The sequence below is a fragment of the Trachemys scripta genome, chromosome 1, assembly GCF_013100865.1.
Source record: "Trachemys scripta elegans isolate TJP31775 chromosome 1, CAS_Tse_1.0, whole genome shotgun sequence".
Taxonomy (NCBI): domain Eukaryota; kingdom Metazoa; phylum Chordata; order Testudines; family Emydidae; genus Trachemys; species Trachemys scripta.
The window spans coordinates 321,770,466-321,783,089 of NC_048298.1; the positions used below are offsets into that span (position 1 = coordinate 321,770,466).

Genomic DNA, 12,624 nt, shown 5'->3' on the forward strand with positions numbered 1-12,624 from the left:
TCTTGGGAAGAAATCTTTTAGTGGTGATGGTGGTGATGAGTTTTGTTTGGTTTGGTTTGTTATGTAAGGTACTGCAATAAGGAAGTGGTCTTTGGAGAGGTAACTGTGTGAGCAGCAGAAAGAGTTTGTTCTCTGACTTGGGCTCTGAGAATCAGGCATTAGTGTTGGGTTGAGATTTGTGAAAAAAGATATTGTTCCACATGCTCTTGGTTACCACTTCTGTTCCTGGACTGGCGTATATAAAGCAAGTTACACTTACAATATATCTAATATATATATTCCATTTCCTAGTTGCCAATTGATTAATGCTGGTTCCATTTCTCACTGTCATTGCTGGTCTTATGTAGATGGACAGATTACTATAGATTTATGAATACACATAATGTTCACCATATTGTGGCTTGCTACCCCCTTCTGATGTCTCCAACTGTCAGTGGATCCTTTGTTGCCAAAGAGCTTGGTTTGTTTGGCCTAACAAAATGAAGGCTGAGGGGAGACATGATTGCTCTCTATGAATACATCAGAGGGATAAACACCACAGGGGGAGAGGAGATATTTAAGTTAAAGGCCAAAATTGGCACAAGAACAAATGGTTATAAACTGGTCATCAACAAGTTTAGGCTTGAAATTAGATGACAGTTTCTAACCATCAGAGGAGTAAAGTCTGGAACAGCCTTCCAAGGGGAGCAATGGGGGAAAAAGAATCTAACTTGTTTCAAGGCTGAACTTGATATGTTTATGGAGGGGATGGTATCATGAGGCTGCCTACAACAGCATAGGGCCCATCCACAACTGCTATTAGCAAATATCTCCAATGGCCAGAGATGGAACACTTGATGGGGAGGGCTCTGAGTTACTACAGAGAATTCTTTCCCAGGTATCTGGCCGGTAGGTCTTGCTCACATGTTCAGGATTTAACTGATCACCATATTTGGGGTCAGGAAGGAATTTTCCCCTAGGTCAGATTGGCAGAGACCTGGGCATGGGTCACTTCCATGGTTTGCACTAGAGTAAATGGTGGATTCTCTGAACTTGATGTCTTTAAATCAAGATTTGAGGACTTCAGTAACTCACCCAGAGGTTATGGACCCATTGCAGAAGTGGATGGATGAGGTTCTGTAGCCTGCAATGTGCAGGAGGTCCGACTAGATGATCATGGTGGTCTCCTCTGGCCTTAAAGTCTATAAGTCTATTCTATCAGGATGCAAACTTGCTGCTAAGTATTGCAGTTGTAGTTCCCAAATGAGATGGCAAGACTGGACACTGAATAATAATCCCACAAGTACACTAGGATTTTAAAACTAGAAGATCCACTCTGTTGGTTCACTGCCACCAATGATAAAGCTGATTAAGGCTGGTTCTTTACAAAATAGTAGAATATATAACTTATTGTTAGAGTATCAGCATTTTCCCCATGGTTCTGTGGCCTTTCCTACTTTCAGCAGAAGTGGTAGTAAAATTATATATGAAACAGTAAATCAAACGCAAGTGCTGATGACCATTGGAAGAATAGAAGATACCTCCCTAGCGGTAAATATTATGGATTTACTTACTGTTTTGATCACATAAATTTTGGATGATGCCTTTGAATCCTTTGTAATGACTGTTCCTGGCCTAAAAAGTGATGGAACACAAATTAACTTCATGGCTGTAGTGATGAGTTTGTCCTCAAGAAAATAAATGCTAGTAAGGTAAAATGAAGAGATTATAACAAAAAAAAATGAACAGATCAGATTGTCACTTTAACAGCCAAAAATAAATAGGACCATTACTAGCTTCCATTGCCCTTTGCTAGAACTTGGAAGAACAACAATTCTTTCAACAACAGTAAGTTGTGAGACATTGAATCAAGGGCCAGTACAGAATGGCCTATCCCAATCAGTTATAATTTTCTCTCTTGGAAGGACAAGAAAGTGCAGGTATTACAAAAGAGCTCCATCTAGAATCTAACCATAGTGATTTGGTTCATTTAAAACTTAGGTCAAAATTTTCAAACAATAGACTAAATAGGCCCCTACAGTATAAATGAAGCCCCAAATTTCAGATTTGCTTGCCTTCAGTTAAACATCCAAACCCATGTTTAGGCACCTAAGCAAAAGTGAAGGCTGACTTTCAGACATGCTTGACACCCACCATTTGTATGAAAGTTGAGTAGAAGCTCTGCATTATTTGAAAAGCAGGCCACTCTTAAATAGGTGGCTGAGTGTGGATTTAGATGCCGAGCTTTAACCATCACATTTTGAAAATCTGGGGCTTAATTTATGCTATAGGGGCCCTATCCTGTACATCCTGTTCCCACTGATAATATTCCCACTGATCTCCAGTGGAAGCAGGATTGATCCCTTTGTATGCTGCTGGGGTGCTGAATTATTGGTCAGGCTAGGATATATGTTGGTTTTTGAATATATGTTTGAGGAGCACTTTATAACAACAGCGTCTATGTGGTAGGTTGCATTTCATGCATTTTGAAGGAAGACACATCCTCCAAAAGCTTTTTGGGTGGTAGGAAGGTGGCTATGATGACAATCAATAATACTCTGCAATTCTATAGACATGATGCATTAATTACTCTTCAAAACAACTTTGTGTGCTAGGAAAAAGTTCATCCAATGTTCACTTTATAATTGGGGAAACTGAGACATGGCAACTTGGCCAAGATCACACAAATGGTAGCAGAGAAAGTGAGTCCAAAAGTCTGATCCCCAGTCATATGATATGACCACTTGGTAAGGGACTGGGGCTGGTAAGATGTGGGAAAGAATGGGGTGGTTTGCTCTTCATGATTCTGTTATTTATTATCATCTGGGCACTTTACATGGCTCCAGTTGAGATAATCAAGATATGATAAAGAAAGACCCAACATCTTGTTCCTCTCACGACTACCAATTGGCTAGGAATCCAAGAATGAGTCAGTGGGGCAAAGAGGTGCATCTCAGAGCTGCTTTAGAAGAGAACCCAGTGGGGGACAGATGTGCTAAATAGAACATTGGGGGAAATTTATACGAAGTACTGAAACTGACAGAAATGGAAAAATATTACTAGGGCTGTATGTTCAAACTATATTTCAATAACATTTTAAAAGCAGAAAAATAAATAGGTCTGACATTTATCCATAAACTTTCTACAAATACTAATAAAAAATCTGCCTCTTAGTTATCCCTTTGCCAATAGCAAGATCAGCTAAAGTTGGTTTTTAAAAGCTGCATTTATGGGCTTCAGAAATATATATAAAAGAAGAGAAAAAGACCAAAAGCTCAAAAAAAGTAAGATTCTGCTACCGTGTCTACTGATCTTATTCTGAAATAAGTCTTTTTATTCTTGGTGTTTAACTGAAAGCAGGAAGGAAAGCACACAATGTCAAAGAGTTTATTCTTTGCTGTCAGAACCTTCTCATGGGAACATAAGAATTGCCATACTGGATCAGAGACACGGTCCATCTGGTCCAGTATGTTCTCTCTGACAGTGGCCAGCACCAAGTGCTTATGAGGAAGTAAGAATCCCACAGTAGGCAGATGTGGGATAATCTGTCCCCTATATTAGGTCTCATCCTGGTTTCTAATAGTTAGAGATTGGCTTAAGCCTTTAGGCATGAGGTTTAATATCCTTTCCAGCATTTATGTTAGCATTATTATGATAACTCTGGATATTCTTGTTATCCATGTAAATGCTCAATCACTTTTTGAATCTTGGTAAATTCTTATCCTCAATTACTTCTGGTGGTAATGAGTTCCACAGGCTAATTGTGCACTGTGTGGAAAAAGTAATTCCTCTGGTCAGTTTTGAATTTGCCTCTTTTAATTTAATTGAATGTACCTTTGTTCTTATGTTGTGAGGCAGACAAAACAGAAGCTCTCGATCTGTTACTGATCATTCATTTTATATACTTCCCCTCTTATTCATCCATTCTACACAATATAGTAAATAAAACATGAGAAGTAATTGAATAAAATTAGACATGGTCCAGCCAATCCCCATCAAACTTTAGGGAAATTTAGAACTGGATCTTTCTCTTGTGGTTTCCATAGGGTAGAACTACCAAAAAAAAAAAAAAAAAATTCCTCTCACCTAACAAATAATATGGGGGGAAACCTTCCACCTGTTCTCCTTAAAACGTTCTATGCCTCAACTATGCATCTGTTCAAAATTGTCCATTGAAATATTTTTCAACAAAATAATTTTTTCATGTCTGTTTCCCTTTTTGAGTTTTGACTGAAAAACTGAACAGGTGAAATTGTTGATTCAGAGCCATGGTGCCTCATGGGAACTGTAGTTTGGTTACTTCCTGCCAACAGTTCAGCAAGATGGGAGATATGGCACATCATGGGAGCTGTAATCCAGCCAGGGAGATCAGCCGATAGAGAGGAATAGGAGCATGAGGTGTCAACACTACAACTCCTATGAGGCACCACATGGTAGCATTTCTGAAACAATTTTGCTCCCCCTGAAAAGTCAAAAATTTTCAATGAAAATTTTAGATTAAAACAATTAGTTCATCAGTTTCCCATGGGGGGTGGGAGAGGATGGAATCTATTTACTGACTAGCTCAGCTGATCATTGCCAATTTAGCTTGTTTTTCTTTTTGTTTTCTTATTACGTTAGTCAACAGTAATAAATATATACTAAATTTTATTGAGGTAAATGGGAGGCCTTCCATTGACTCCAATGGACTTTGGATTGGGCCCTTCGTGAATTAAGGTTTCATAGATGCATGTAAGATCCCAAAAAGACAATGGTGACAGCCTCAAAATCCCAGCTTGGTAGCTTTCTGGCATCAGTCTGTTTCATTTGTTATGGTTCCAGCAGCAACTTACCTGAAGAAGGTGAAAGCACAAATTCTGGGGTTATTGTAAGGCAGCTTTTCAACAGGCCATCCTGAAAGCAGTTCAATTTTGCGCAGGAAATTCATGAAATCTGGTCCCTCGCCAGATTCCCTGTTCAGAAATATGTTTAAAAACTCCTATGAAGAAAAAGGAGACTTTTTAAAATGCTAAAAACAATGATCACATAAGACAGTGCTTCTCAAAGCCGGTCCACCACTTCTTCAGGGAAAGCCCTTGGCGGGCCGGGCCGGTTTGTTTACCTGCTGCATCTGCAGGTTCGGCCGATCGCAGCTCCCACTGGCTGCGGTTCGCCACTCCAGGCCTGTGGGGGCTGCAGGAAGTGGTGCGGGCCGAGGGATGGGCTGGCCGCCCTTCCCACAGCTCCCATTGGCCTGGAGCGGCGAACCACAGCCAGTGGGAGCCGCGATCGGCTGAACCTGCGGATGCGGCAGGTAAACAAACCAGCCCGGCCCACCAGGGGCTTTCCCTGAACAAGCGGCGGACCGGCTTTGAGAACCACTGCTTTAACATGACATGGCTACATTAGACACAACCCTAAGCAGCCCCCTAGGAGGCGTTCTGACTTGGACACAGCACTGAAATACCACTCCTCCTTGCTCCTAGCAGGTAGTAACTTACTACTGCAGGTAACAGTTTACTACTGGCCTATACCAGGTGCAAATTACAGCATCCCTGCACCAGCTCAGCTACTCTGGCCAGTAAGCAAGGAAAAGTGGCCACAAGGGTCTGCTCATTCCCCATTCATTCACTACCTCTATCTGCTCCACAGAGGGAGTTAGCAGAAAATTTGCCCAGTTTACTCGCGGTTTGACTGAAGACTTAGGTAGACCATGTCGGAGTATAAAGGTGAGTTTTCCTTCCTTTTACTCCTTTGCATGGGCATGTAATCCAAGTCATACACTAGCCCACAGTGAGGAATGTGGTAAAGAAAATATTGTAGGTCTGTAATACTCTTACTTTAATATGTATTTAAGATGAATGATAATGTATGATGGGGAAAGAAAAGAAATAGATGCCTCTTGAAATACTATAGGTTGAAATTATTTGGATTAGAGAGAAAATGTGTTAAAGAGCAGCCAACGGTTAAAAAAAGTGTATTGATAAGAATGATGCCTATGTGTATGTGTATACACATCTATATACCATCAGAATCTACTCATTCCATATCCCCAGGAGCAATAGTGCACCAATGACAATTCAGCAGCTTTCCTGGATAGAACAGGTTCTTTTACCATCTCTCATCTCTTCCTTACCGTACTGAGTGTGGGAGGTAAGGATTGGCAAGGACGAGATAAGAATTCCTCACTAGGTGACAGTAAGAGAACCTGCCCACCCAGAAACTGCCAATCATGGAAATAAGGCCCTTCAGAGGCAGTAGAAATGAACAGGGGTGGGTTCGAATTAGGTCACATTTGGTGGGGACATGAGGTTGGCTTCTGAAAAAGGGTTGGCATGCTGAGCCCTGAAGCAAAAGTCGGATGACTTGCTAACACTAGGGTATAAAGGAAACGGATCAAGCTATCCCTCTCTTCACCCTGTCCCATAAAATGAGAACAGGGGGCCAAACCATGAAATCAATGTCTGGTAAAATTAGAGTATCTGAAAGGTAAATAATCCCTTGTAGCAGGGGGCCACAGAGTCAAATACTGTGGCTGAGTTTTTTAAGAGTGTATACTTTTTATGACTGATAATAAGAGTTGCAGTTACATGTGCTAAAATAGGTGTAATTAAATCTCCTTCAATAAGGAATTTACCTTCTCCAGACATATCATTTCATAGGTGATTAACTGGATAGGTGTTTTTGAACTGACCACAGCTGGGGACAGAGCAATGGCCTGGCTGGATCAAGGGTAATCCCTATGAACCCAAAAGAAAAATCACCACCTTTCTGGTGTGTTCTAGTCACAAGCGACATTAGAATAACCGATCAGGCAGAGCAGAAGGCAACAACTATTGCTCAGGGAATAGAAGGCCAGGATCCCGTCCAAGGTACAAAGCTTATTAGAGGAACAAACATCAAATCAGCATCTCCAGGACCTGATGGGATTTGCTAACGGATGCTAAGCTAGGAGTCAGCATATTCTCTGGCATAGATCCACAAGTCATTAAAATCAGAGACGCTACCAGAAGACTAGAGGAAATCTGGAAGTAGTACCAATAGTAAAGAGTGGAGGGATAAGGGTAATAGACCAGAAAAAATTGGCCTCTGTAGCTGTAAATATGTTGGAATTAATTCTTCATTAGAAATAAGATGTTTATTAAAATAATCTAAAGGGGAAAATAGGTATATTGGCTGCTGTTCAAAACAAATCAGTGTTTACCAATGCTGATCACATAGAGATGCCCGAGTCCCTTGGTTTTCCGCTTTACTTTAAAGGAGATATCTGTGATGACTGTGTGATAATGGTTGGTAAATGGACACTACCATAAATGTCAACGCGGAGCAGAGGAAAAAAATGACCTTTTCAAAAGGAGCTATGTTTATAAATTATTAGGTCACATTTTGGAGCTATGTTTATAAATATTGCGGAAGGAATCACAGAAATGGTCTATAATTAAAGTATCCATAACAACATGAGAACGCAGGTGGAGGCTGGCCTATCAAACTAAAGGCAGACAGTTACAGTTAATAGTAGCAAATCTACAGAGAGAGAGAGAGGTAACAGAAATCTCCTTTAGCTTCCTAAGTCTCCTAGCCACTGGAAAGTCCAAGGATTTGGTGCTGCCTCCTCAGCAATCCTCAGTCTTGTTGGAGGAAGGAGTAAAAAGTTGGGACTGGAGAGTTTAACTGAGAGATCGCTTGCATTAGTGGACATGCGGCCAATGAGTCTGCTAATGTAGGGCAGCTGTTGGCGAAAATATATGCACAAAGACCTAACTGGTAGAGGTGCGGGCAAGGTTTATTACACTGCACATGAACATTCCTAACAGGAATCCACACTGGAAAAAAAATGAACTGAACTAGAGTCTGAGGCAGTATCAATCTTCCCCATTCCTACAGCATTACTGGAAATTACAAAGAACTCACCCTAGAAATCACTTCCAGAGACAGAAATGGATATAAACCTGCTGAAGTGGATGTTTTATCCCAACAGTCTGTTTTAATCATAGTGTAAGCTGCTGCCTCTGTGAAATTTTCAGTGTAAACCTTAGGGCTATCCTCATTACTGGCTAATATGAGTTACGGCTCTGCCTGGCCACCTTCTGAGAATAGTGAGTCTGAAAATACAATACCAGGGTCCCTTTGAATGTAACAGGTAACTTTTGTTTACTGAAGGAGAATAATGACACGTTATTTTTCTCTCTAGGGTTGTATACTTACATATGATTAATTGCCTGTAATTTGGCTGATCAAATACTATGGCACAGCCATGCTAATGTATGAAGACTAGAGGACCACACACTTTGTCACTTTGCTTGGCTGTACTGTATGCCCAATGAGAGAACAGCATGTGGAGGTGCTGCCTGCGATATGTGTAGGCAGTAGCAGGGGATGCCAGACCATTTCCTCTCCCTGTAGCAATGGGGGAGGAGGAGGAATTGTGGAGTGAATGGGGGAGGGGTAATGAGGACAAGGGGTAGCAAAAGTGATGGGATCCATCACAGACCCGCCCCAGGCCCTGCACTCACATTGACTTCAGTGGGCTTTGGATGAGTCCTGAAAACCACTACCCATATGAGTAACCTGTACAAATACAACAATAATAAACACCCCAGGTGGTCAGGAAAAATGGTTTTCTCTCTCCCCTCACCCCACGTACAGCACTGCAGAATGGGCCAGGTGAGTGCTGGAGTTGTTAGCATTCTATGAAAATTAGCATGTGCATCTCTAAAGATATGCAGATGTGAGCGCTCAAGGAAAAATAAAACATGGAATCAGACAAAGCATTTTTAATCTCAGTAGGCCAATTTCCCCAAAATGATATTTATTTACAGGGTATCTCTACATTGGTGGCGGGGGGGACAACAACTGCAGAAGTGACTCTTAGAACTGGGTCCACAGAATTGGTGGTCTCTGGAGAGTCCTTGCAGACCTTGATCCCAGGTGTCCTTCACCACCACCATGCTTTATTATATTCTTTCAGCAGGACACAGCCTGTAATGTTATGTACATATCTTTACATTCCTTAGCCAGCTTCCCTACCTGCTTCTAGGGAAAGGAGCAGTACTCACAGCCACCAGTGCTGCCTACTTCCACCTTCCTTCACGCTCTCCACTCAAATCCCAAAGCTTCCTTCCTTTCCATTTATACATTCCCAACTGCTGGGGTTGCTTCCCCCCTCAAATTAGCCAGGCACAGCTGGAGATCGAGGGTCTGACTCTCCTCTCATTTACATCAGTTTAACTCTGTTGACTTGAGGGTAGTCACTCCTGATTTAGACCATCTCAGGTGAGATCAGAATCAGGTCCTGAATGCCTTGATGCCATGGCTCATCAAACAAAAAAATGAAGAGCCAGGTTCTTCTCTTTTACTTACTACCAGGAGGAAGTACTGTACTCTACTGATTTCAGTGGAGCTATTTGTGGAGATAGATAATATTCCACATGAATAAAAGTGGCAAGGTTTGTCCCCAAGTGATTTTTCACAATTTTACTAAGCTAGTGCCACTGCCGTCAATGGGTCTATTCATAGGAGCAAAGCCTACTCCCGTGAGCAGGTAAGGGCCTGGAGTCATCCCCCCTAATTGCACTATGAGTGAGAGAACAATCAGCTGCTCACTGAACTTGCAAGGTACCACATGCTCTTGCAAGGCTCTAAACCACCCTCAACTCCAGATGAAGCAGTTGTGGGAGCTCAGTACCCTGCAGAACTGGGCCCCTGGCAAAATAAAATAAAATGATCACAATTAAACATGGTATCTCACCTGAGTAAGAAACTCACCTGTCTAGAAACAGCCAACAGGGAAACAGTATCATGACAGATAACTGTGGCGTTTCTCCTAGCGCCCGTCAAGATGGCAACATCCTAAAAAGAGGATAAACAATACATCTGAATTATTAAAGAGAGTGCCTATAAAAACGCCTTTTTAAAATATAAGATAAAATAAAAGAATATTTCTATGTCTATATTAGTGGGATAAATCATGGCTAACAAGCCAGTCAGAGCTGCAGGGTGCTGCCAAACTGAAATCTATAGACTATCAGAAGCAAACAGCCCAGAACTCTGTGAGAAATAATAGTGTAATACATGTGCTGAACCCAGAGGGGTTTTCTTCAACAGTGAAGATTGCTCTTCTGAGGTCAAATCAGTTTCTGCAGTTCCCTGGTAGGACTATTTGAGTTTAAATGCTTTATGTCTATGAGCTGCCCTTAGCAAGATCCTCTTTAGCATATTTTGGTGAAGTAGTCGCAGCACCAAACTTAAGGTCACATCAGACTTTGCATTTTGAGGGAATAATTCAAAAATAAAAGTTTCCTGACCTGCAGCCCATGAAGGGTGAATTTTGTGGAATTCGGGACCAAAGCTGAACCCTCAGCTGTTACCAGTGATACTCAGGGTTCAAAGTTATTGCCCTGCAAAGGAATGCATAACCCCCACAAATGTACTTTCTGAGCAGAATATGATGCAAAAGGACCCCAGGCATTGACGCTATGTACACTGGTAGGCACCCTACTGACTCTACCTGATTTTAGGCCTAAATCTCACTAGTCCTTTGAATAATCTTTCTTTGAGGGGAATTAACCACTGGAACAGATTGCCAAGGGATATGGTAAATTCTCTATCTCTTGAAGTCTTTTCATCAAGATTGGGTGTCTTTCTAAAGGGTATGCTTCAGTTCAACCAAACATTGTTAGGCTAGCTACCGGAATCAGATGGTGAAATTCTATAGCCTGTGTTATGCAGGAGGTCAGACAAGATAATTTTAATGCAGGACTTGAGTCATGCCAGAGCACTCTGGAATGCCATTCAGGAGCGCTAGAGTGGTTTTCTGGGACTTCCAGTACTATCGCTTCTGAGTAGTCAGAAGTAATGGAGATGAATTTAGGGACTCCTGTATTTAGAACTTGCACAGTTTTATAATGGTCCCTTCTGATCTTAAAATCTGTGCATCTAGAAAGTTCAGTAGCATTGTGCCTCTGGACCTTTTCTTTCTCTTGAACACAAGGGAGACAGGAACATTTTTCTTGTTAATTATTTACATAGCTCCGAAGAGAGGAAGATTACAGTGTTGCACACAATGCTAAGCCCGCCACAATAAAAGTAGGAATGGAGGCACAGAAAAGATGACTTTCTGGTCCCCCAAACACTGGAGAGAAGGAAAAAAGGATCCTACTATTGAATTCCTCTGATTGTGACAGGCCCCACATCCAAATTCTCCTGAATTTCAAAAATCTATACACTTCCTTAAAAACTGCCATAAGAACAGAAAATAAATACAGAATTTATTTCTTTTTGGAAATTTTCAATCTCTAGATGAAACTCGGGGCCACTGAGGGTCCAGATGTAATGTTAATTTCATATTTCTTTTGCATACTAATGGAAAAGTTTTAAAAGTTTTTCTGGATGACATTAGACCAGATTCTGCTCTTAATAATATTCATGCAATCCCTTCTAAATCAACAGCTTAATAGGGGTATAAATGACAGCAGAACTATCAATAATAATTTGTTATATTGTGTGTATCCAACAGAGGTACAACTGGCAAGGGAAATCAAAACATTCAGATTTTAATACTACAGCCAGTCGGAAAATGGGTTCTTTTTTCCTGCTGAAAATTTTGATGAAAACAAACAAGAATTTGTTGCCAAAAACCTGAAAACCAATTTTTTTTTTTTGGTTTTCCGGAACCATCACTGAACATTTTTGGTTAAAAACAAAAAGAAATTGGGTTTCCACATTCTGACCAAAAAGTCAGACATTGGCAAGGAAAGCAGACACTTTCCTCAAAAAAATTTCATTTAGTTTTGGCAGAAAATTTTCAACCATCTCAATTCAATACATTGAATGGATCTCTGGGTTCAGCACAGTGAATGTACCTCTGAAAAAATCTGCAGATTTCCCTGTTTTCTCATTGTGGGCATTGCTTTCAACAGCCTTTAAACAGAACCCTAATGTGGTATACTATAATGAAGTAAATGTAGGTAGGGGATGTCTGGAGCAACGTGAGAGGTTCATAGATTCTAAGGCCGGACTTGTGATCATCAAGTCTGAGTTCCTGTACAACACAGGGAATAGGACTTCCCTGAATTAATTCCTGTTTGAACTAGAGAACACCTTTTAGAAAAACATTTAAGCTCAATTTAAAAGTTACCAGTGATGGAGACTCCATCGCCACCCTTGGTAAATTGTTCTAATGCCTAATTCCCCTCACCATTCAAAAATGTATGCATTCCGGCCTGAATTTGTTTAACTTCAACTTCTACCCATTAGATCTTGGCCAATGCAAATACACTCTCCTCTTTCATTTATTCCAGGGGCGGCCAACCTGAGCCCGAGAAGGAGCCAGAATTTACCAATGTACATTGCCAAAGAGCCACAGTAATACATCAGCAGCCCCCCATCAGCTCCCCACCCCACTCCCAGGGCCTTCTAGGACCGCCAGCCCCGCCAATCAGCACCTCCCCCTCCATCCCCGCACCTCCTGATCAGCTGTTTCATGGCATGCAGGAGGATCTGGCGGGGAGCGGAGAGGAGTCAGGGCACGGCAGGCTCAGGGGAGGGGGCAGGGCCTGTGGCAGAGCCAGGGGTTGAGCACTTCCCGGCACATTGGAAAGTTGGCACCTGGAGTCTGTGCCTATACAAGGAGCCACATATTAACCTCTGAAGAGCCGCATGTGGCTC

At 41.6% G+C, this 12,624-nt stretch overlaps 1 protein-coding gene across 1 annotated transcript in view; it reads right to left on the reverse strand.

Annotated features, from left to right (window-relative positions):
• LOC117871226 overlaps positions 1-12,624 on the reverse strand; it is a 120,883-nt gene that overhangs the window by 55,057 nt on the left and 53,202 nt on the right. The window contains exons 8-10 of the mRNA XM_034758977.1: positions 9,724-9,807; positions 4,812-4,957; positions 1,554-1,614 (exon numbers count right to left, since the gene is read on the reverse strand). Coding sequence (XP_034614868.1) covers positions 1,554-1,614; positions 4,812-4,957; positions 9,724-9,807 — 291 coding nt within the window. The remainder of the gene's footprint in view (positions 1-1,553; positions 1,615-4,811; positions 4,958-9,723; positions 9,808-12,624) is intronic.